This window comes from Bos grunniens, chromosome 12, assembly GCF_055505025.1.
Source record: "Bos grunniens cultivar Pamir isolate PY7600 chromosome 12, Bosgru_T2T1.0, whole genome shotgun sequence".
Classification (NCBI taxonomy): domain Eukaryota; kingdom Metazoa; phylum Chordata; class Mammalia; order Artiodactyla; family Bovidae; genus Bos; species Bos grunniens.
Genome location: NC_141176.1, coordinates 76,828,120 through 76,853,892, shown reverse-complemented (window position 1 = coordinate 76,853,892; position 25,773 = coordinate 76,828,120). Strand labels below are relative to the sequence as shown.

The 25,773-nt window shown below is 38.4% G+C and overlaps 1 protein-coding gene across 1 annotated transcript in view; it reads left to right on the top strand.

Moving 5' to 3' along the window:
• Positions 1-24,995, top strand: part of LOC147361934 (ATP-binding cassette sub-family C member 4-like) — a 219,558-nt gene extending 194,563 nt beyond the window's left edge. The window contains 2 exon segments of the mRNA XM_086330254.1: positions 11,263-11,397; positions 24,397-24,995. Coding sequence (XP_086186380.1) covers positions 11,263-11,397; positions 24,397-24,504 — 243 coding nt within the window. The 3' untranslated portion in view covers positions 24,505-24,995.
• Positions 24,996-25,773: the final 778 nt, after the last annotated feature.

Below are 25,773 nucleotides of genomic sequence, written 5' to 3'. Positions count from 1 at the left end.
ACATTATAAATCAGCTATACTTCAGTTTAAAAAAAAGTAAAAAGAAATATAGGCATATCTTGTTTTACTGCACTTCACAGATACCAAATTTTTTTTTTTTTTTTTACACATTGGATGTTTGTCACAACCCTACATCAAGTAAGTCTATTGGTGCTATTTTTTAAAAACAACATTTGCTCACCCCAAGTCTCTGTGTCACATTTTGCTAATTCTCACAATATTTCAGTTTTTCACTATCATTACTATTTTATGGTGATCTGTGACCAGTGAACTTTAATGTTACTACTATAACTTACTGAAGGCTCAGATGATGTTTAGCATTGTTTAGCAGTAAACTATTTTTAAATTAAGATCTGCACATTGTTTTTTCTTTCAGTCACAATGCTATTACACACTTGATAGGCTACAGTGTGGTATAAACTTAATTTCTCTATGCTCTGGGAAACCATAAAATTTATGTGACTCTTTATTGTGATATTCACTTCATTGTGGTGTTCTGAAACTGAACCCGCAATATCTCTGAGTTTCCTTTCCAGAATGCAAGTGATTATCTGTTCCAAAAACTTTGAGGACATAAGTTAAGTTAATGAGCTGTAAAGCCTAATGCTCTAGAGGGCAGGGAGCCAGCCTAGGGGAGTGACTGTGTAAGTGATAGATATTGGTGAAGGGCATAATCAACAGTGTTGTCCCTAGAGTCATATATTGCCAAATGCTTTTATTGTTGTGCAGTCATTCAGTTGCGTCTGACTGCCAGCCCATGGACTGTAGCACGCCAGGCTTCCCTGTGCTTCACTGTCTCCTACAGTTTGCTCAAACTCATGTACATCGAGTTGGTGATGCCATCCAACCATCTCATCCTCTGTCGTCCCCTTCTCCTGTTGCCCTCAATCTTTTCCAGCATCAGAGTCTTTTCTAATGAGTCAGCTTTTTGCATCAGGTGGCCAAGCATTGGAGTTTCAGCTTCAGCATCAGTCCTTCCAATGAATATTCAGGGTTGATTTCCTTTAGGATTGACTGATTGCATCTCCTTGCTGTCCAAGGGACTCTCAAGAGTCTTTTCCAGCACTACGGTTTGAAAGCATCAATTTTTGCACACTCAGTCTTCTTTATGGTCCAATTCTCACATCTGTATATGACTACTGGAAAAACCATAGATTTGACTATACAGACCTTTGTCGGCAAATTGATGTCTCTGCTTTTGAACACACTGTCTAGATTTGTCATAACTTTTCTTCCAAGGAGCAAGCGTCTTTTAATTTCATGGCTGCAGTCATCATCTGCAGTAATTTTGGAGCCCCAGAATATAAAATCTGTCACTTTTTCCATTGTTTCCCCATCTATTTGCTATGAAGTGATGGGACCATGTGCCATGATCTTAGTTTTTTGAATGTTGAGTTTTAAGCCAGTTTTTTCATTTTCTTCTTTTACTTTCATCAGGAGGTTCTTTGGTTCCTCTTTGCTTTCTGCAATTAGGGTGGTATCATCTGCATATCTGAGATTATTGATATTTCTCCCAACAATCTTGATTCTAGCTTGAGCTTCATCCAGCCCAGCATTTCACATGATGTACTCTGCCTATTGGCTAAATAAGCAGGGTGACAATGTATAACCTTGAGGTACTTCTTTCCCAATTTGGAACCAGTTTGTTGTTCCATGTCCAGTTCTAACTGTTGCTTCTTGACCTGCATACAGGTTTCTCAGGAGGCAGGTAAGGTATTCTCATATCTTTAAGAATTTTCCACAGATTGTTGTGATCCACACAGTCAAAAGCTTTAGTGTAGTCATTGAAGCAGAAGTAGGTGTTTTTCTGGAATTCTCTTGCTTTTTCTATGATCTACTGGATATTAGCAATTTGATCTCTGGTTCCTCTGCCTTTTCTAAATCCAGCTTATACATCTGAAATTTCTTGGTTCATGTTCTGTTGAAGCCTAGCTTGGAGGATTTTGGGCATGATTTTGCTGGAATGTTAAATGAGTGCAATTGTGTGGTAGTTTGAACATTCTTTGGCATTGCCCTTCTTTGAAATTGGAATGAAAACTGACCTTTTCCAGTCTGGTGGACACTGCCAGGTTGAGACATGAAAATCAAAACTACAGTGAAATCTTGTACCAGTCAGAATGATGATCATCAAAAAATATACAAATAAATGCTAGAGAGGGTGTAGAGAAAAGGGAGCCCTCCTACGTTGTGGGTAGAATGTAAATTTGTGCAGACACTATTGAAAAACTGGATGGATTTTCCTGGTGGCCCAGTGGTAAAGAATCTTTCTTCCAATGTAGAGGACTTGGGTTCAATCCCTAGTTGGGGAACTAAAGTCCCACATGCTCGGACGTCTAAGCCTACACGCCATGACTACTGAGCTCGTGCATCACAGTGAAGATCCCTCATGCCACAGCTAAGACCCAGCACAGCAACAAACAAAAAAATGAAGAAAAACTATGAAGGTTCCATAAGAAGCTAAAAACAGCCCCTGTGTGATCCAACAATTCCACTCCTGGGCATATACCCAGAGAAAAACATGGATACCTGCACCCCAGTGATCCCTGAAACACTGTTTACAGTACTCAAGACATGGAAGCAACCCAAATGTCAATTGACATATGAATGGATAAAGAAGATGTGATACATATATACAATGGAATACTGTGCTGTGCTGTACTTAGTTGCTCAATTGTATCCGACTCTTTGTGACCTCATGGACTGTAGCCTGCCAGTCTCCTCTATCCATGGGGATTTTCCAGGCAAGAATACAGCAGTGGATTTCCATGCCCTCCTTCAGGGGATTTTTCCCAACCCAGAGATCAAACCCTGGTCTCCCGAATTGCAGCTAGATTCTTTACCGTCTGAGCTACCAGAGAAGCCCACAATGGAATATTACTTAGATATAAAAAAGAATGAAATGATGCCATTTGCAGCAACATGGATGGACCAGGAGATGATCATATTAAATGAAGTAATTCAGACAGAGAAACACAAATATCATATGATATCGCTTACATGCAGAATTAAAAAAAAAAAAAAAAAGTGATACAAATGAACTTATTTACAAAACAGAAACAAACTCACTAACATTGAGACCAGAGACCAAATTTATGGTTACCCAGGGGAATTGTGCAGGGAGGGATCGATTGAGAGTTTGGGACTGACATGCACATACTGCTCTATTTAAAATAGATGGCCAACAAGGACCTCCTGTATAGCATAGGAAACTCTGTTCAATGTTCTATGATGACTTGATTGGGAAAAATTTTTGAAAAAGAATGGAAATATGTATATTGATTCACTTTGCTGTAAACCTGAAACTACCACAACATTGTTAATCAACTATATTCCAATGTAACAAAAAAAAGTAAATATACTCCCATATAAAGTAAAAATTAAAAAAAAGAAAATGAATCAAATTATTTTAAAATAGGTCCATTTAATTTTTATGTCTAAGACAGCTACCTAGATAAACACATCTTCATTGAGCTTATGTAACTGACTGACTTATCTCACTTAATGCATTTGTCCTTAACCAGTGGAGAGTGGCAAATGATTTGAGATTGGCATTCCTGGAGAGTTTCTTGGATCAAGGGATTATCACACTAACTTAAATGTGTGGTTCAATTTAGTTCAACTTGGGTTACAGGAAGAATGGGGAAAGAGAGAGATTATAGGAACATTTTCTTATAGATATAAAATGTTAAAAATAATTCAAAATTGTACCTATTTTTCTGTACATAAAATTTAGAGTTGCTTTATGTTCATGTGTTCTGAAATACCTAGAATCTTTGACAAAACTGGTAAGCATAGAGGCTACATTGGTAAAATTCCATTCCTGGCCTTTTTTCAGTCTATGTTCCAGTGCAACTCTTGTGGCTCCTGGCATGAGCCTTGACCACACTGCACTCTGTTCCTGTCAGTGCCCCATCCTCTCTGACTACCCCTTTTCTTTTTCTTCATTTCCAACATTTGACAATAAGATTCAAGCCTTTATCTTCAACACTGGCTTGTTTGTCTTTCATTTTCCCTTTCACGCTCTCTCTTGCCCACAGCCATCAGGCATGTGGTCCTCCATGTCCACATCCCTAATCCTGTCACCCCTGTATCCCACTGCCTCAGCGGCTTCCCTTGCCAGCTATATCCGTTCCCTCCTTGATCTTATCCTACAGTCTTGCCAAATTACACCATTGGGCAGTCACCCTGTCATACCCTGAATTTAGTTTCCTTTGTTTTTAACTTTTAATCAGCATGTATTATGTGCCTGATTCCTGTCATGTACAATGTCAGAGCCCTGAGATGCAAAGTGAACATGGAAAACCATATAAACCTGCTCTGGAGGAGATCCCAAGCTAGCGACCAACCCTCTTGGTCCATTTGGTTGCCTGTGTCTGGAATGACCACTGTCTGCCGACCCACCTCCAATTCTGCATGTTCAAGGCTATTCATTCTTCAAGGCCCAGCTCTGTGCTCTCTGTTGTCCTTGAAGCTTGTCCTCCAAACTTCTGGCCAGAAGTCATCTCTTCTGTCACTCAACTCCTCCTAGTCATGCATTTTTTTCCTTGCATTATAGACACTTAAGGATTTTCTTCTCTCTCTCCTTTCAGTATAGTCTCCCTGACATATGTGTTTTCCTGTTCTAGAGCATCGAGTATAGTGCTATCAATGCAGTTAAATATGCAGTAAATGTTTGCTGAATAAATTTAGAACTAATGAAAATTGACTTGTTTCCTCAAATATGTTTTGACTGTGGGCCATTTCATATTTATTGATCATGAAAGTTAAATAAAACTAGCTTTCTTTTTTTGTGTGTGTGTGAATATATCCCAGGCACACAGTAAATAATTTGTGCCTGAGTATAATAAAATTACAGTTGAAAAGAAGACAGGATAAATGTTTATGTTTACATGCATATTTTCTTAAATTATAAACAAAGTTAACAGGTATTATCCGTTTGGAAAGATATTTTAGACTATTGAATATTAAACTTCTCATGTCTCTTATTTTACTTATGGTAAATAATTTAACAGTGTCTTTTACTTGTAACTCACATGCAGAGAAAGTAATGAAAGTTCAGTCCTAGATTCAAATCCCAGTTCTACCATCTGCTGATTCAACTGCCTTGGCCAAAGTATTTAACTGCACATCAGTCTTCATCTGTGTCTGGCCGTGAACTTCTTGATAGACTGTCTTGCTCATCTTTGAATCTCCCATTCCTAGAACAGTGCTTTGGTGATAGATATTCAGTGCTTACAGGATGGATGAATGGACAGGGAAGATGGAAGGAAAAAAGGAAGGAATAAATGGAAGAGTGAATTGATGGAAATCATGAACCTTGTTTGTCTACTCTTGTGAGACATTCTGGAGAATTAATAACGCTGATTATAAAGCATATTGCTGGGAGCCGGCGGTGAGGAGCTCCACTCGTGGCAGAGGTCATGAGGAAGGAGGCTCGGCATACCCAAAGGCGGGATCGAGCCTCAGGAGTCCCCCTGGAAATTCTCGAGCATCTACCCCCAAAACCAGAGTCTGCCTACTTTCTGCTTTGTGCTCTCACCTACACCTCTGACTTTACTGGGGGCTGTCCCCCACTACCTCTCTATGAAAAGAGAATTAACTTACAGCTCCAGTTAATAAAGTTCCTGGATGTGATAGTGTTTCAACCTACACACTCCTTTGGAAGTCCTCTAGCCTGCCTGAATAGGTTTTTCTGGCCACATGTGATTGCTCAGAGCCTCCCAACTGTGAGAGGCATGAGATGTTCTAAACTGTCTAAATACAGATTCCTTTGAGCAGTTAAAAGATAGGTTAGAAATTTTATTGGTGAAGGGATTTTCACTTGTTGGGCCAATGTTTGCTGCTAAGTCTCCATATCTCTTGCCTGCTGTGTCCCTGGCAGTGTATTGATTAATATAATTGGTGTAAGAAGTAGCTTTAATGTTTGTAACCTTGGACCCTTGAGTTAATTCTTTTTATTGTTATAGCCCACCACACCTTTGCCCTATAGGAATGCAACTTTAATGCTTTTGGAGGGTGGCGCCTGACTAATCACCTTTAAAGAAAAATAAGTTTTCTGAGGAAAGGGTCTTAAAATGTTAACAGGCCTCCGGGCCAGAAGATGATGCAAATCACCTAAACTTTTGCATATGATAAGTTTGCAGGAAGAAAGCCTGGCTTACTGCATGACTCTACCCCTTCCCCCATTATCCTCTATGCATAACTTAAGGTATAAAAACTACTTTGGAAAATAAAGTGCGGGCCTTGTTCACCGAAACTTGGTCTCCCCATGTCGTTCTTTCTCTCACCTTCTGGCTGAATTATTCAGCCTCTTTTCTCCATTGAATCTCCTCACTGAGCTATCCTTATTTAACCACTCTTTATATCCTTAATTAACATTTAAATAAGCTGTTGTTTCCTGATCGCAGATGCCGTCTCCCCTTCGAATTCCCTGGATCCACCGGGGCTGGACCCCGGCAGCATATGAAACAGTAAATCATCAACTCACAGCTATTTTTATTTTCCATTCCAAATCCAAAGACTGCTATTTTAGTTATGGGATGCTTTCATGGATCTGATTACTGTAGCCTTTGTTACACTCCATTTATATGCGAGGGCATCCCATCTCTTAAACCTTGTGAATCTGTCCACTTGAGGCTGTATTCATAATGCAGTTCACTTTAAGATACTGTACTTTGTTTAATGCCTATTAAAAGAGTATTAATGAAGTGTATTGTATTTGCATTTTTAAGGTGTTTAGAAAGTTAAATTTTAAGTTCTTATAAATTATCAAGCATTGCAACAAACTATCACACTTCTGTCATTCCCCCACCTAAAACTGAAAACTCCCCTTATAAAATATAATGAGTTAGTAATGTCAACAACAAAAAAAATGCACAATGTGAGAATTGTGAGTTGTTTCATATGGGGCAAAATGAGGACTGTGGCCTAGGAGACAGCATTTCAGATCGCTCTGAGAAACTACTCCAAAGAGTAGAGGGTCAGTGTTAGATGCGATTGTGAAGTGGGGTATATGCAGTCAAGTACACCTTTTGGCAGAGGCTTGTTGCTAATCATGAAGAGCAGATATTGCTGTTAATGATTTTAGTGCTTTTCTAGATATGAGGAGATGCAAGAATTGGGCTAGATATGAGAAGATGCAAGAATCAGGCTCACAAAAATCTTCTTCTAGAAGTATCTAAGTATCTGAAGACATATTCTGCCAATTTTTCCCAGGGCACAGTGTCTCATTCTAAGTCTCCGCCCTGTACTCCTTTTAGGATGTGTTGAAGGTCAGTGGCTGAAGTGATTTGTGACCTAGTTCTCATAGAAGTGGAAGGCAAGTGCCAATTTTTAGTAGGCATTAATACTGAAAAGGCTCAAAGTATTTTGATCAAAATGATCTTTCTACCATTTATATTATTAATCCTATTGTTTTTTGAGAGCAGTATTTTTTTTTTTTTGGCTTTGAGTATTTTAGATATTAGCCAATTCTAATAACTACTCATCTCAGTGGCATTTATATGTTTTAGACAATGTGAGAGAAATTGGAAATTTTACTATTCATTCAAATTTGAATAAAGTAGGAAGTTGGACAAGGAAAAAATATTAATAATATTTTCATTAAAACATATAAATTCTTTATAGTCAGAGAACTCATTTTCACCAACTCTGAAATGGTGATTTTTAAAAGTTGTTGCTTTTGCGGAATGTAAAGTTGTTCATTGTATGAAGTAATGAACCTTTTGATCTTAGGCGACTCAGCCTGCAGCAGCTTAAAGAAGGATTTTGGTTCCCTGGACAGAGATTGAAGTCAGGCTGAGGCATAGAAAGCTCTGAATCCCAGGCACAAGGCCTCAGCGGCCAGTAGCCAGTGACAAGGCCCTGGACTTCTGACTTTGTATAAATGAATTTATACAAGCAGATGGATAGTAGTGAAACAAAGTGCTTGGTAGGAGGGAAAATGATAACATGTAGATAGTAACATGGGCAGGCTCAGAAAAAGAGTGGTACACTTGTGATAGGTAAAATCACTTTTATGGGGCATTTTTTCTGGGTTTCCTTTGGACAATCATCTTGTTTTATCTGACTCGGAGTCTGTACTTGGTTTATCTCAAGGTCCTCCCATGTGTGTGCATACATCCCTTAGGCAAGATGGATCCTAGAGAAGAGGCTTATGGGTAGATTGACATCACCTACAGTGGGGTGGTGACCCCTCCCTTTTTTACCCCCAAGGAACATTTCTGAACATGTATAGGTAGGAAGGTCTTCTTAACCTTGAGAATGAGAAACTGTGGCCTGTTTATCTTTTATCTGGGCAGAGCTCAGCTTCTCCTCCTTCCTGCTATTTTCTTCTTCTTGGAATATCTGTCCAGAGAGGACAAACTCCAGCTGGGAAGCCTGGGGCCCATCTGTCTGCTTCCCCAATTTCGTACTTACTTACTTAGTCTTTGGCATGGGATAGACCTGTGTTTTAAAATTGTGTTTTTTTTTTTTTCTTCTTCTTCTTCAATGTCAAGGGGAGTAGTTATATGTTCTATGTTTAAGTAAAATTGCACATTGAGGGCATCTAAATTGGCATGCCAAATTATAGGACATTTTAATAATTAGGTGGATGTGACAGATTCAATTATTCTTCAGCTCTTTTGAGAAAGATGCCTTTAGCAGTGATGCACAGTAGTTAAAAAAAGGTTACTGGGAAAATGGCCTTTATGAGACTTAATGAACAATTCCCACTAAATGACATAGGATGGATTAAGTACAATACCTAGATGTGAAACACAACCTGTGTCTTGCTTAGAGTTTCAGGGTATTTTCTTAAGATACATTTACTCTAGTAGTGGTAGTGGTAGTAGTCATTCAGTCGTGCCTGATTCTTTGCAACCACATGGACTGTAGCTCACCAGGTTCCTCTGTCCATGGGATTTCTCCAGGCAAGAATACTGGAGTGGGTAGGTATTCTCTTCTCTGGGGGATCTTCCCAAACCAGGGATGGAATCTGGGTCTCCTACATTGGAAGCATTTTCTTTACTGTCTAAGCTACCAGGAAACCACTTCACATCAAAACTGTTTTCCTGGGTACATCATTTAGGCCAATTGTTTCAGACTCTTCCTTCCCTCTGAAACTATTAAGCAAAGCCACCAACAGGCAGAAAGGCAGAGTTAAGAGCCCCCTCCTCTCCCTTTCAGCATCCAATTAGTGGACATATTAATGAGCAATAAAGTGGCTGAAAAGTAGGCAGTTGGAAAAAGGAAAGAAGCAAGGAAAGATAATTTGTGACAAAAGAGGTTTAGAGCCTCAGCAATTCAGACTGGGCTTCCCTGTGTGCTATGCCAGGCTGTGATCACTGGAATTTGGAGCCCAATTTCTTTCTTGCTTCTTTAGTCTTATCCAATGAGAAAACTGGATTTCTACAAATTTATTCTATGCAAAGCAGCTCTGCTAAAGCTGCTTAAGTAGGAGCTCTTTTTGCCAGCCTTTCACTCTCAGAATAATAAACTACAACCACAGCCAAATTCAAGAAGCATCTTAACCTCTCTGACAAGAGATTCAGTGCTCTTTTCAGTTCAGTTCAGTCCGACTCTTTGCAATACCATGGACTGCAGCATGCAGGCCTCCCTGTCCATCACCAACTCCCAGAGTTTACTCAAACTCTTGTCCATTGAGTCAGTGATGCCATCCAACCATCCCATCCTCTGTCATCCCCTTCTAATTCCATGTTCAATCTTTCCCAGAATGAGGGTCTTTTCAAATGAGTCAGTTCTTTGCATCAGATAGCCAAAGTTCAGCTTCAGCATCAGTCCTTCCAATGAATATTCAGGGCTTATTCCCTTTAGGTTGGACTGGTTGGAGCTACTTGCAGTCCCAAGGGACTCTCAAAAGTCTCCTCCAACACCACAGTTCAAAACTATCGATTCTTTGGCGCTCAGCCTTCTTTATAGTCCAACTCTCACATCCATACATGACTACTGGGAAAACAGTATCTTTGACTAAATGGACCTTTGTTGCAAAGTAATGTCTCTGCTTTTAAATATGCTGTCAAGATTGGCCATAACTTTTCTTCCAAGGAGCAAGTGTCTTTTAATTTCATGGCTGCAGTCACCCTCTGCAGTGATTTTGGAGCCCCCCCAAATTAAGTCTGTCACAGTTTCCATTGTTTCCCCATCTATTTGCCATGAAGTAATGGGACCAGATGCTATGATCTTAGTTTTATGAATGTTGGGTTTTAAGCCAACTTTTTCACTCTTCTCATTCACTTTTATCAAGAAGCTCTTCAGGTCTTCACTTCCTGCCATAAGGGTGGTGTCATCTGCATATCTGAGGTTATTGATATTTCTCCCACCAATCTTGACAACAGCTTGTGCTTTATCCATCCCAGCATTTCTTATGATGTATACTGCATATAAGTTAAATAAGCAGAGACCTCTCGCCTTCTGAGATGATCCACACTCTGTCCCTTGAGTGTGTTTCTGCTATAGCCACTGTTGCCTTTTGAGATGGCCTGCAGTCTGTCTATAGAATCTGTATGTGTGTGTTCAGTCGCTCAGTCATGTCCAACTCTTTGTGACCCCAAGGACTGTGGCCTGCCAGATTCCTCTCTCCATGGGATTTTCCAGGCAAGAATACTGGAGTGGGTTGTCATTTCCTTCTCCAGGGAAACAAAACATTGTAATAGCTAAATCAGTGAATTCTTTGAAAATGAGGACTCAATAAAATTTAGCTGAAATAGAAGAATCTGTCATGAAAACACTGTAAGAAGGTAGTTTTCCTAAGATTTTGTGATTCTTGCTACAGTAAGGTGAAGAAGAAATCTGTGGACCAATATTCTAGAACATATTCTTAAGGCTTCCATACCATATAAGTACTGAGAGTGAAGTTTTTGACTAATAACTGTTTTATTGGAACACATTCTTATCAAGTATACAACAGAGATACAATAGAATCTGTATCTCTCTAAATAAATCCACTTCTTAACTATCACTTTGTCTCTCACTGAATTCTTTCTGAGCTGAGAACTGAACTTCAGGACGTCCAGACACCAGGTGAGTGATTCTAATTAAAAGACCATGGGTTCAAGTCCCAATCGGAGGTTGCACAGTTTCATTAGGATTTTGCCTGGTAAAACAAGGTAATCAAACCATTTACACACCACAGGGCCTACCACCTAAATAGATTCTCTCCATTTTTCTCCTCCTGCCTCTTTCTAAAATATTGTCTGAGTTACAGTATGTTACTGGGATACATTGCATGCTGCTAATGGGTTTCTTTCTGCTGATTAACAGGTTTTGGATTCAGGGACAGTGAAAGAATACAGTCCACCACATGATTTGCTGCAAAACAGTAAGAGCCTATTTTACAAGATGGTGCAACAACTGGGTGAGGCTGAGGCCACTGCCCTCACTGAAAGAGCCAAACAGGTGAGGCTGCTGCAGGGAGTTGTAATTGAAATTTGTCTCCAGGGTTCACACTCCTCACCTGATATCCACCAGGCATCTGGTAACAAGCACTTTGTGCCCTAATCAATCAGATGCCTCTGGAGACTAAGCGTCATGACTGAGTCTTAATACTTTGCAGGCTGAATGCAGGTCTGCTGAGAATCTGCAGCAGTGCTGGGGGTGGGGTCAGAATGTGTGCAGTCATGTGTGCATGAGATTTTGTATTGCAGAGTCCAGGTGGTTGAACTCTGGCTTTAGATTCTTACAGAGCATAGAACACTCTGCAGATCCTTTACGTTTCATTCTGACAGGTGCTCAGTACATTTTTTCAAATTTAAATTTATTTTTAATTGGATGATAATTGCTTTACAATATTGTGTTGATTTCTGCTGTATATCAACATGAATCAGCCATGGTATGCATATGTCCCCTCTCTCTTGAGTCTTCCTCCCACCACATTCCATCCTGCTAAGTTGTCACAGAGCAGCAGATCTGAGCTCCCTGCATGATACCGCAAATTTCCACTGGCTATGTCTGCATCTCTATTGCTGCTCTGCAGATAGGTTTATCAATACCATCTTTCTAGAGTCCATATATATGCACTAATATATATTTGTTTTTCTCTTTCTGACTTACTTCACTCTGTTTAATATGTTCTTGGTTCATCCACTTCATTAGAACTAAGTCAAATGCATTCCTTTTTATGGCTGAGTAATATTGTGTATTACTCACACATCATGAGAGTACATCATGAGAAACACTGGGATGGAAGAAGCACAAGCTGGAATCAAGACTGCCGGGAGAAATATCAAGAACCTCAGATATACAGATGACACCACCCTTATGGCAGAAAGTGAAGAGGAACTAAAAAGCCTCTTGATGAAAGTGAAAGAGGAGAGTGAAAATGTTGGCTTAAAGCTCAACATTCAGAAAACTAAGATCATGGCATCTGGTCCCATCACTTCATGGCAAATAGATGGGGAAACAGTGGAAACAGTGTCAGACTTTATTTTTTGGGGCTCCAAAGTCACTGAAGATGGTGATTGCAGCCATGAAATTAAAAGACACTTACTCCTTGAAAGGAAAGTTATGACCAACCTAGACAGCATATTAAAAGCAGAGACGTTACTTTGTCAACAAAGTTCCATCTAGTCAAGTCTATGGTTTTTCCAGTAGTCATGTATGGATGTGAGAGTTGGACTGTGAAGAAGACTGAGTGCTGAAGAATTGATGCTTTTGAACTGTGGTGTTGAAGAAGACTCTTGCGAGTCCCTTGGACTGCAAGGAGATCCAACCAGTCCATCCTAAAGGAGATCAGTCCTGGGTGTTCATTGGAAGGACTGAGGTTGAAGTTGAAACTCCAGTACTTTGGCCACTTCATGTGAAGAGTTGACTCATTGGAAAAGACCCTGATGCAGGGAGGGATTGAGGGCAGGAGGTGAAGGGGACGACAGAGGATGCGATGGCTGAATGGCATCACCGACTCGCTGGACATGAGTTTCGGTAAACTCCTGGAGTTGGTGATGGACAGGGAGGCCTGGTGTGCTGCAGTTTATGGGGTTGCAAAGAGTCAGACACTACTGAGAGACTAAACTGAACTGAATATCGTGTGTATGTACCACAATTTCTGTATTCATTCATCTGTATTCATTCATTCATTCATCTGTTGACATCTAGGTTGCTTTAATGTCCTAGCTATTGTAAATAGTGCTGCAGTGAACACTGGGGTACATGTGTCTTTTTCAATGATGAAACCATACCTCAGGGTGTATACCTAGTGGTGGGATTGTTGGGTCATATGGTAGTTTATTCCTAGTTTTCAAGGAATCTCCATACTGTTCTCCATAGTGGCCATATCAGTTTACATTCCTACCAAGAGTGCAAGAGAGTTCCCTTTGGTTCACACCCTCTCCAGCATTTGTTTGTAGATTTTTTGATGCTGGCCATTCTGAACAGTGTGATGTGATACCTGATTGTACTTTTGATTTGCCTTTCTCTAATAATGAGAGATGTTAAGCATCTCTTCATATGTTTATTAGCCATTTGTATATCTTCTTTAGAGAAGTGTCTGTCTAGGTTTTCTGCCCAATTTTTGATTGGGTAGTTTATTTTTTTGTTATTGAGCTGAATGAGCTGCTTATATATTTTGGAGGATAATCCTTTGTTAGTTGTTTCATTTGTTATTATTTTCTCCCATTCTGAGGGTTGTCTTTTCACCTTACTTATAGTTTTCTTCACTGTGCAAAAGCTTTTAAGTAGGTGCCATTTGTTTACTTTTGCTTTTATTTCCATTACTCGAAGAGGCAGGTCATAGAGGATCTTGTCAAAGAGTGTTCTGCCTATGTTTTCCTCTAAGCGTTTTTATAGTTTCTGGTCCTACATTTAGGTCTTAATCCAATTTGAGTTTCTTTTTAATGTATGCTGTTAGGGAGTGTTCTAATTTCATTCTTTTATACTTAGATGTCCAGTTTTCCCAGCACCACTTATTGAAGAAACTGTCTTTTCTCCATTGTATGTTCTTGCCTCCTTTGTTAAAGATAAAGTGCCCACAGGTGCCTGGGTTTATCTCTGGGCTTTCCATCCTCTTCCACTGGTCTGCATTTCTGTTTTTGTGCCAGTACTCTGCTGTCTGATGACTTTAGCTTTATAGACTAAAGTCAGGAAGGTTGATCCCTCCAGTTCCATTCTTCTTTTTCAAGATTGTTTTGGCTCTCAGTACATTTTGGATGTAAGTGCCATCAAGGAACAGCTAGTTGACAAGTCTAGACAGCGTATGGAAAAGCAGAGACATCATTTTGCCCACAAAAGTCCATATAGTCAAAGTGATAGCTTTTCCAATTGTCATGTATGGATGTGAGAGTTAGTCTATAAAGAAGGCTGAGCCCTAAAGAATTAATGCTTTTGAATTGTGGTGCTGGAGAAGACTTTAGAGAGCTCCTTGGCCTGCAAAGAGATTAAACCAGTCAATCCTAAAGGAGATCAATCCTGAATATTCATTGGAAAGACTGATGTTGAAGCTGAAGCTCCAATAATTTGGCCACCTGATGTGAAGATCCAACTCTTTGGAAAAGACTGATGCTGGGAAAGATTGAATGCAAAAGGAGAAGAGAGGTAGATTACATGATGGTTAGATAGCATCACTGACATAATGGATTGAGCAAACTCCAGGAGATAGTGGAGGACAGAAGAGCCTGGCATGCTATAGTCCATGCGGTCACAAAGAGTCAGACATAACCTAGCAACTGAACAACAACAACACACAAATGTAGCTTACCAATAAATATTGTTAAATTAGTTGCAAGATTGTTAGGCCAGGAATCAACAAGCTTTCTAATTCTATGACCTATGCCTCTTTCTACACGAATATTACAATTGATTTGAAACATTTACTGAAAGAACAGATTTCTAATTCTGTGTCTGATACAAACTAGCATAACATTAATTATGTGTATAGAGCCACTATATATGTGACTTTTGTGGGCAAAGTGATGTCTCTGCTTTTCCATATGCTGTCTAGGTTTGTCGTATCTTTCCTTCCAAGGGGCAAGCATCTTTTAATTTCCTGGGTGTAGTCACTGTCCACAGTGATTTTGGAGCCTAAGAAAATAAAGTCTGTCACTGCTTCCACGTTTACTCTTTCTATTTGCAATGAAGTGATGGGACAGGATGCCATGATCTTAGTGTTTTAATGATGAGTGGCAATGTATATGGCCACCTTCCTCTTAAGGAACTTCCTCACCTATTAAATACGGGTGTTGAAGCCAATATCTTATGTTATCTGGACCCATCTAGAATTCAGTAATCTATTTCTCACTACTCAATGTTTGATTATATGTAATGAAAACACATTTTTAAATTGAGGATTTTGACACATAGTTGGGGATATATCCCTCTGATGTGAAATGCCTAAGGTCAAAAGAACAAAAGGGTTTGTGGGATTTCTGGCTGTTTTGTGACTAGGTTTACAGGGACTCACAAATGCTTGTCATGTCTTAGGAGGGAAGCTCTAAACGGGAGACACTATAGTGGATGAAAGTGCTCTGTGAATTTCAGGCATAAAAAATATAGGGCTCCAAGTGCAGTTTCCCTACATTTGCATAAAATGTAAGTACTTTTGAAAAGCTCAGAACACAATCTTTGTTGTCCCCAATCTAGGCTTGAACAAATTTGTCAACTCTTCCAACAGCTCTGTGATCATGGACAATTTCCTACCCTCTGAACAGTGGAAAGTACAGATCTTCTTCTAAGGAGAAAGGATAAGAAACAGAGGGAACTTAGGCTATTTTCTATTTATTTATTTATTTTTTTGGATGTCACCTCAGTTATCACATTTGTACAATGAGACCTCAGTTATCACATTTGTACAATGAGTTACTATCACCTCACCTTTGCTAGAAAGATTCTACGTGACCTGAATGTTACTCTTTTGAGCACCATCATATACAGTGCTTAGTGCTCTCACACACCTCATCTCTGAGAAAAAGCTTTGTATACCTGTAAACACCATCCAGACTATAGAATTAAGGTATTGTGAATTCATAACTTATTCTGGTGACAACTTCCATCTTCCAGAAGATACTGAAAGCATAAGAGGGTAACTGGAACTAATTCTTTTTGTTTATTTTGGGAGTTGAATCTGAGCTTTACTGGTGGGACACAAATTTAAAATCAGAGCAGCACATTTGAGGAACAAGTCACTGCATACAATATTAAAGAGTAGAAATGCAATTGTAGAGGCATTTCATACACAGAAAGTAATAAAGCAAAGATTGAGCAAGCAGATGGTATCATCACAGGAAAGGAGATCTCTAGAGTGCTAAATAGAGGTTTTGGTAGAGCAAACAGACCAACTCTCTAACTGGACGTAATACTAAACAACAAAGACTTATGGAGAAAATGATATTAGTATCATGTAGGATTTTTCTTCACAAATTAGAAAACAGAGGTGACCTACACTTTTTCCTAGTAGATCTTTCTAGATCCAATGAACAATATTCCACCTTTCTCCCCTCCAACTCTCATATTTCATAGCTTTCCTTCCAAGGAGCAAGCATCTTTTAATTTCTTGACTGTAGTCATTGTCCACAGTGATTTTGAAACCCAAGAAAATCTGTCACTGCTTCCACTGTTACCCTGTCTATTTGCAATTAAGTGATGGGACAGGATGTGATTATCTTACTGTTTTTAATGTTGAGTGGCAAGCCAGCTTTTCACTCTCCTTTTTCACCCTCATCAAGAGGCTCTTTTAGCTTCTCTCCACTTACTGCCATTAGAATGGTATCATCTGCCTATCTGAGATTGTTGTTATTTCTCCCGGCATTCTTGATTCCAACTTGTGACTCACCCAATCTGGCATTTCACATGACCTATCCTGCATTTAAGTTAAATAAACAGAGTGACAATATACAGCCTTGATGTACTCCTTTCCCAGTTTTGAACCAGTCCATTTTTCCATGTCTGGTTCTAACTGTTTCTTCTGGACCTGCGTATAGGTTTCTCAGGAGGCAGGTAAAGTGGATTGATACTTCCATCTCTTAAAGAATTTTCTACAGTTTGTTGTGATCCACACAGTCAAAGGCTTTAGCATAGTCAATGAAGCAGAAGTAGATGTTTTACTGGAACTCCCTTGCTTTCTCCATGATCCAACAAATGTTGACAATTTGATCTCTGGTTCCTCTGCCTTTTCTAAACCCATCTTGTATGTCTGTAAGTTCTTGGTTCATGTACTGCAGAAGCCTAGCTTAAAGGAATTTGAAAATAACCTTTCTAGCATGGGAAATGAGTGCAACTGTGCAGTAATTTGAACATTTTTTGGCATTGCTCTTCTTTGGAATTAGAATGAAAATTGACCTTTCCCAGTCCTGTGGCAGCTGCTGTTTTCCAAATTTGCCCTATTGAGTGCAGTACTTTAGCAGCAGTATCTTTTAAGATTTTAAATAGCGCAGCTAGAATTCCATCACCTTCTCTGATTTTGGTCATAGTAATGCTTCCTAAAACCCACCGACTTCACACTCCAGGATATCCAGTTCTAGGTGAGTGACCACACCATTGTGATAATCTGGATTGTTAAGACCTTTCTTGTATAGTTCTTCTGTGTATTCTTGCCACTTCTTAATCTCTTCTGCTTCTGTTAGGTCCTTGAGTTTTCTGTCCTTTATCATGCCCATCCTTGCATAAAATGTTTCCTTGATAGCTCCAATTTTCTTGAAAGAGATCTCTAGTCTTTCCCATTCTATTCTTTTCCTCCCTTTCTTTGCATTGTTCATTTAAGAAGACCTTCTTTTCTCTCCTTGTTATTCTGTGGAAACTCTGCATTCAGTTATGTATGTCTTTCCCTTTCTCCTTTGCTTTTTGCTTCTCTTTTTTCCTTGGCTATTTGTGAAGCCTCCTCAGACAACCACTTTGCCTTCTTGCATTTCTTTTTCTTTGGGATGGTTTTGGTCACTGTCTCCCATACACTGTTACAGACCTCCGTTCATAGTTCTTCAGATGCTCTGTCTACCAGATCTTTTCCTTTGAATCTATTCATCACCTCCACTGTATAATTATAAGAGATTTGATTTAGGTCATAGCTGAATTGCCTAGTGATTTTCTCTACTTCCTTCTATTTAAGTTTGAATTTTGCAATAAGCAGCTGATGACCTGAGTCACAGTCAGCTCAAGTTCTTGTTTTGCTGACCATGTAAAGTTTCTCCATCTTTGGCTGCAAAGAACATGATCATCTGATTTCAATTTTGACCAGCTGGTGATGTTCATGTGCAGTCATCTGCTGGGCTGTTGGAAAAGGGTGTTTGCTATGACCAATATGTTCTCTTGGCAAAACTTTGTTAGCCTTTGTCCTGCTTCATTTTGTACTCCAAGGCCAAACTTGCCTATTACTTTAGGTATCTCTTGACTTCCTATCTTTGCATTCTAATCCCCTATGATGAAAAGGATATATATATATATATATATATATTTTTTTTTTTTTTTAATGTTAGTTCTAGGTCTTGTAGGTGTTCATAAAACCAGTCAGCTTCAGCTTCTTTGGCATCAGTGGTTGGGTCATAGACTTGGATTACATGTTGAATGGTTTGCTTTGGAAATGAACCAAGATCATTGTTATTTTTGAGATTGTACCCAAGTACTACATTTTGGACTCTTTTGTTGACCACGAGGGCTACTATATTTCTTTTAAGGGATTCTTGTCCACAGTTGTAGATATAATGGTCATCTGAGTTAGATTCACCCATTCCTTTCCAGTTTAGTTCACTGACTTCTAAAATGTTGATGTTCACTCTTGCCATCTCCTGTTTGACCACTTTGAATTTACCTTGATTTTTGGACCTGACATGCCAGGTTCCTATGCAATATTGTTCTTTATAGCATCAAACTTCACTTTCCCCAGCAGATGCATCCACTACTGAGCATTGTTTCTACTTTGGCCCAGCTTTTCATTCATTCTGGAGCTATTAGCAATTGTCTTCCCATCTTCCCCAGTAGCTTATTGGACAGCTTCCAACCTGAGGGGCTTATCTTCTGGTGTCATGCTTTTTGCCTTTTCATATTGTTCATGGGGTTCTCCAGGCAAGAATACTGGAGTGGGTTGCCATTTCCTTCTCCAGGAAATATACACAAACTACATTTGTGTGTTGTTGTTGTTGTTCAGTCAGTCAGTCATGATCGACTATTGTGTAGTTCTTTATAATTTATTTTACATAGTTCTTACATGTATGATTTCACTTTATTCTCATGATGGTCTTTTGTTTTTAATCCCACATCATGGATGAGGTGATTGGGTCAAGGGTTCACCGAAGGTCAGAGAGCTGGTCCAGGGAGCACATTATTTGTGTATTTTATAGATCCTATACTACTTTACTATTATTGTTATTCTTTCTGCTTTCCTTTGGATTAAGTGATTTTTTCTAGGTTATATATTAATATTTGCAGGGCATCACTTCAAGCTAGAGGGGATTCTCTCTATTTAGTACAGAAGCTTCTTATAACCAAAAGACAGAGAGAGAGACAGAGAGGATAAGGAAGCTAAGGAGAAATTGAGAATGAATATTCCCTAGTCTGCAGAGATGGGTGGTTACAATGATGCTTGCATTTCAGAATTTCTCTTCTCCAAGGTCTTTGACAGTGTATATGCTTCACACAAGCACAGTGGTTTTTTATGATACCTCATTGAAATACCTTAGAATTCACCAGTTAGTTGGAGAACTGCTCACTCATGATAGCTGAGATCTGTTTCCCTTAGGTAGCCTCTGTTTGTCTTGCCACAGCTGATTGTATCCTGTTATCTAAGGCAGCCTGTTGAGATCTTTTTGTCTTTTGAAGCTTCAAATGACTCCTGATTTCCTCAAGGATTACCCTTATTTTTTATCTACCAATATCCTTGCTGGTTAGGGTGATTTCTGAGAGGACAAGGGGAGAGAAAATTCACTATTCAGTTAATCAAAAAGCAGTAATCTTAACTCTCTAGTACTCTTTAACTTTGATAATATACCTGCTAATATGTACACAAAGTTGCATGCGTATTAAGTTTCTTAAGTTGTGTCCAATTCTTTGTGATTCCATGGACTATAATCGGCCAGGCTCCTCTGTCTATGGGATTTTCCAGGCAAGACTACTGGAGTGGATTGCCATTTCCTTCTACAGGGGAATTTTCCAGACTCAAGGATGAACCCACATCTCCTGAGGCTCCTGCATTGGCAGCAGATTCTTTATCATTAGCGCTACCTGGGAAGACTGTACACAAAGTTGGACTTGCTTTAAAGATGAGAAATTTAACCTAGAGTAATGGAAGCAAAAGCAAAAGTAAAAAAGTGGGATCTAAGCAACTTAAAAGCTTTTGTAGAGCAAAGGAAACCATAAACAGAGTGAAAAGACAATCTATGGAGTGGGAGAAAATAGTTGTAAACTATGAGACTAACAAAAGCTTAATTTCCAAAATATATCAAAAGTTCTTACAACTCATAAACAACAACAAAAATACAACTCAATAGAAAAGTGGGCATAAGAACTAAACAGACATTTCTTCAAAGAAGACGTACAAATGGCCAACAGCCACATGAAAAGATGCTCAACATCATTAATGATTAGGAAATCCAGTTCAAAACTATAATGAGGTATCACCTCACACTAGTCAGAATGGACATCATTTAGAAGTCTACAAATAATAAATGATGAAGAGGGTATGGAAAAAAGGGTACCTTCTTATATTGTTGATGTGATTACAAATCGGTGCAGTCACAGTATGGAATTGCAGAACAGTCTGGAAATTCCTCAAAAAAAAAAAAAAAAAAATAGAATTGCCATTTTATCCAGCAATCCCACTCCTGGGAATATCCCCAGAGAAAACTATAATTTAAAAAGATACATGCATCCTTGTGTTCATAGCAGCAGAACTAAGAACAGCCAAGATGTGAAAGCAACTTAAATGCCTGCTGGCAGATGAACGGGTAAAGAAGATACGGTATGTGTATATACATATACATACATCTTCTTTATCTATTCATTCATCTAGGTTTGTGATACATACATAGACACATGCATATACTTTATATACACATACAATGGAATATTATTCAGCCATGAAAGAGAATGAAATAATGTCATTTGCAGTAACATGGATGGACCAAGAGATTATCATACTGTCTGAAGCAGAGAAAGACAAAAATCATATAGCACTTATATGTGGAATTAAGAAAAAACAAAAACAAATGAACTTATTTATAAAACTCACAGAAATAGAAAACAAACTTAAGGTCAATAAAAGGAAAAGGAGAGGGAGGAATAAGTTAGAAGTTTAGGATTATCAGATACATACTTTCACATATAAAATAGACAATGACCTACTGTTATAGCATCAGGAACTATATTCAATATGTTGTAATAACCTACAATGGAAAAAGAATCTGAAAAAGAATGTGTGTGTATAACTGAATCACTTTGCTGTACACTAGAAACTAAAACACTGTAAATCAGCTATATACTTCAATGAAATAATTATTTAGCCAATTAATTAAAAGGAGAGGAGTTTGAGGATTATTGGGATTGAACTAGGGCCATATAGCTCAGTAAGAATGAATGGTCAGAGTCTTGAGCCATAATTCTCTATATATTGAACCATTGATTCAGTATATTCAATATATTGATTCCTTTATCCATGTAGGAAAGCTTTTATTGCTCTACTGCTTTTAGTGATATCTAATTCCATGATAGTAGCTTTGTTTACAAGCTGGAGTATAAATACTAAATTTCAACCTGTACTGGAGGAACTATAATGAGTTAAACCCAAGAGAAGAACCGAAAATGACTCAAGAAACCCAATATTGGGTCCTTTGTTCTGCTTGCCTTGAATTTGAACTTTTTGACATCATCTTTTTTAATCTTCACAACCATGCTGAGCTGGCAGTATTATCCTTTAGATGGAGAAACTGAGGTAGGAGAAGCTACATGACTTCTTAAAGTCCCAGGTTAGGAAGTGTTAGTAATCTTTTATCATATTAAGTGAATTAATTGTGTCTTAACTTCTACTCTGGGCTTTTGTAAAGATAAAATCAAATGATTAACAAAAGGGCTTCCCAGATGTTTTGCTTTCATCCCATAAATCATGTGATATTGCTTCTTTCTGTGGACTAAGGGGCCACATCTCTGAGCAGCATTGTAATCACACCCAACACTTAGCTTAGCCTGTTTTCAACCTGCAGTTTGTAGCCATCTCTTAGTTCCTATGAGGTAGGTCACTGTCTTGTTTCACCAATGAGGCAGCTGGTGCAGAGTTAGTTTAAGTGATATTTCCAGGGTCAGCAGTGGTCCCAGGAGAGAGAGGTGAGACTGGGCTTCTCCATCCCAGGCTCAGTAGAGACCATGAGGTCTCTGCTAACAAGTGTTCAGTCACCTCAATGCCCTTCGTAGCCTGCTCTTGAAAAAGATGACTTCTCTCACTCCTGCTGTCAGCCAGAGTGTGGTCTACACCAGGACAATATATGGGAGAGAGGAAGGTCAAATCAAGGATTTTATACACAGGAAGCTTGTTTTCATTATTTAGTTTCAAGTATTTTATACCATGAAGCGAAGATCATTTTGGTTAAAAGTTGCTGTTAATAATATTTTTTAAAATAAAAAAATATGTTGAGAAGGTCTATAGGGAAAGGAGCCAGCTAATTTTGGGAGGACTGTCAACTGGGAGAAAATGAATTATATTTCCATGTGTGTGTGTGTGTGTTTTCATGTGTTCTTTTGGCTGTTTTTAGTTTCACAAAGAGAGTACATAAATATATAACCATACAAGCATGGCTAACTTAAAAAAATGGAGGAGAGAGATGATATGCAATTAGCCCCCAAAAGCCTAACTTTTAAATCTTTGCATTTTGAATCAAAATAGTCTCAGATTTCACCCAGTGGAATTCAAGTACTTTTGGAGAATTTTATTTTTCTCCTTAAGTGGTCTTTTAATTTATAGACCACTTAAGTGGTCTATATATAGTGGCCTTTTAGTATATAATTTCATATACAGTGCTGTTTTGAGGGTAGCAAGTATGCAAGCAAGAAGAGGAAAAGAAAGTACACCTAATATGAAGGTAGGCATCTCAGAACTTTTGTATTCATGTATGAAGTCCATTATCTCTCATGATAACTTTGTTAACAACATCCACAAATGAACTTGGAGTCATCTTTTGTAAAATAGATCTGGAATCATACGACAAGAATGAGCCTCACATAGATGATACGTTTTCTGCTTTAAAGACAAAAGTTTTCACATTCTTCTTTGGGGAAGAATTACTTTTGAAGTCTTTTCTTCATCCAGATACTTTTAGAGATAAGAGCTCACAAGTCTTGACATTATTTCATTTTGTTATGTGCATCTGTCAAGAAACAGATAAGATACAGCTACTCAAAAGTGATGGTTGTGAAACAGTGAAACTTAACAGCATTTCATTTCCTTTGTGTTCTGATTATACATTCATCAGAAAGCCTGTCTCTTCCAGTTCAGCTAGAAATTGGTAGAATTCAAAAAATCAAGCTGGCAAAGAACTGTCCTATTTTGGGTATCATCTTACATTTTAGAGAAGTTGCTTGGTTGAGTCATTGTTAAAGCTTTAGATTCTTCTTTCATTCTTGGGACCAGTTATTCACAGATCGCATTTCTATAGGCCCTCTAATAGTTTGTTGGGTCGCCATTGCCTTCTCTGATTTCATATATCAGAGAAGGCAATGGCGACCAAACTGCAGTACTCTTGCCTGGAAAAATCCCATGAATGGAGGAGCCTGGTAGGCTCAGTCCATGGGGCCGCTGAGTTGGACAGGACTGAGTGACTTCACTTTCACTTTTCACTTTCATGCACTGGAGAAGGAAATGGCAACCCACTCCAGTGTTCTTGCCTGGAGAATCCCAGGGATGGGGGAGCCTGGTGGGCTGCCATCTATGGGGTTGCACAGAGTTGGACACAACTGAAGCAACTCAGCAGCAGCAGCATATTTCATATATATATATATATATATATATATCCAACATTTCAATGTTTGTTAATCAGAATTTATAAAATACAGGGATTACAACTGGATACTAACATCCAGATTTATTGAGCTCATTTTATGTGTGAAAATGAGAAACCCTCGTGCAGACGCTGTATTTCCTAGCATCTTTGTCACTCTGTTTTTAATTTATCTCCAGGTTTTGAGTCAATAAAATGATTTTGCTTTTTAATTTACTATAGTAACAAAGCATATCTGTGAATTAGAATGATCAGAACTCTAGTGAATCTACAGGTTATTTGGCATTAAGCCCAGCCCCACTGATAATTCTAATGGGACTACTTCCTCCATAGAATAAGCACATCCCTGGTTTTTAAAATTGTGCCTCCAGTAGCTGTGTGATTGTTTAATATGAAGATGTGGACATCTTCCACATGTATTCCAAATGTGTTGCCTTAGAAAGGAGGACTTTAAAATGCTTTAAACATTTTTTTTTAATTTGTTCTTTTTCCCCTTCAGGCACACACCAAAAAGAAATAACCAGATGTTACTCACAGTGGCCGTGTGGTTATGAATGCTTGCAATGGACAGCCCTCAGCCTTAATGATTGTTGAGTCAGCACTGTGATTCTACCATGATGTCAAGTCTATTCCAAAGGTGTTTTTCCAATAGTTTTTGTACTGCAAAAACTATATTATACTTTTTTACACTACTCCCAAATATTTACACATAGATGTTAGTTTATTTGGACTTCTTTTCTCCAATTTTACCCAATGGTTTCAAGCTCTAACAAAATGATTTATTATTTTTATTTATATATTATACTATTTTTTCTTATCCAAATCAGAGGTGAAGTCCACCAGTGAAAGCTGTCTACCAGGTTTAGTGCCTTGAGAGACTGCAGAACCAAAACTCATTTTATGAGGTATAAAGAAAGTTGTCACAGATGTCTTTTACTGTTCCTAAAATTACATATTACTTTCCAATTTTATCAGGAGTTCTATTTACTTGAAGACCATGTGAAGTCACCATTTGTTTTACCACTTTCTTAAACAGTGCTAGGATCCATTATTGCACATAAATATCTCTGATTAAAATAGAGATATACAAAAGAAAAACAACAAAAAAATATACTTTAGTTTATGTGAGATAGGAAAGAGAGGTATCCTCTGCCCAAATTTAAAAGACACTTGATTTAAAATATGTAAAGATGACAGTATGGTACTGGCACAAAGACAGAAATATTGATCAATGGAACAAAATAGAAAGCCCAGAGATAAATCCACGCACATATGGATACCTTATCTTTGACAAAGGAGGCAAGAATATACAATAGATTAAAGACAATCTCTTTAACAAGTGGTGCTGGGAAAACTGGTCAACCACTTGTAAAAGAATGAAACTAGAACACTTTCTAACACCATACACAAAAATAAACTCAAAATGGATTAAAGATCTCAGCGTAAGACCAGAAACTATAAAACTCCTAGAGGAGAACATAGGCAAAACACTCTCTGACATACATCACAGCAGGATCCTCTATGACCCACCTCCCAGAATATTGGAAATAAAAGCAAAAATAAACAAATGGGACCTAATTAAACTTAAAAGTTTCTGCACAACAAAGGAAACTATTAGCAAGGTGAAAAGGCAGCCTTCAGAATGGGAGAAAATAACAGCAAATGAAGCAACTGACAAACAACTAATCTCAAAAATATACAAGCAGCTGCTACAGCTCAACTCCAGAAAAATAAATGACCCAATCAAAAAATGGGCCAAAGAACTAAATAGACATTTCTCCAAAGAAGACATACAGATGGCTAACAAACACATGAAAAGATGCTCAACATCACTCATTATCAGAGAAATGCAAATCAAAACCACTATGAGGTACCA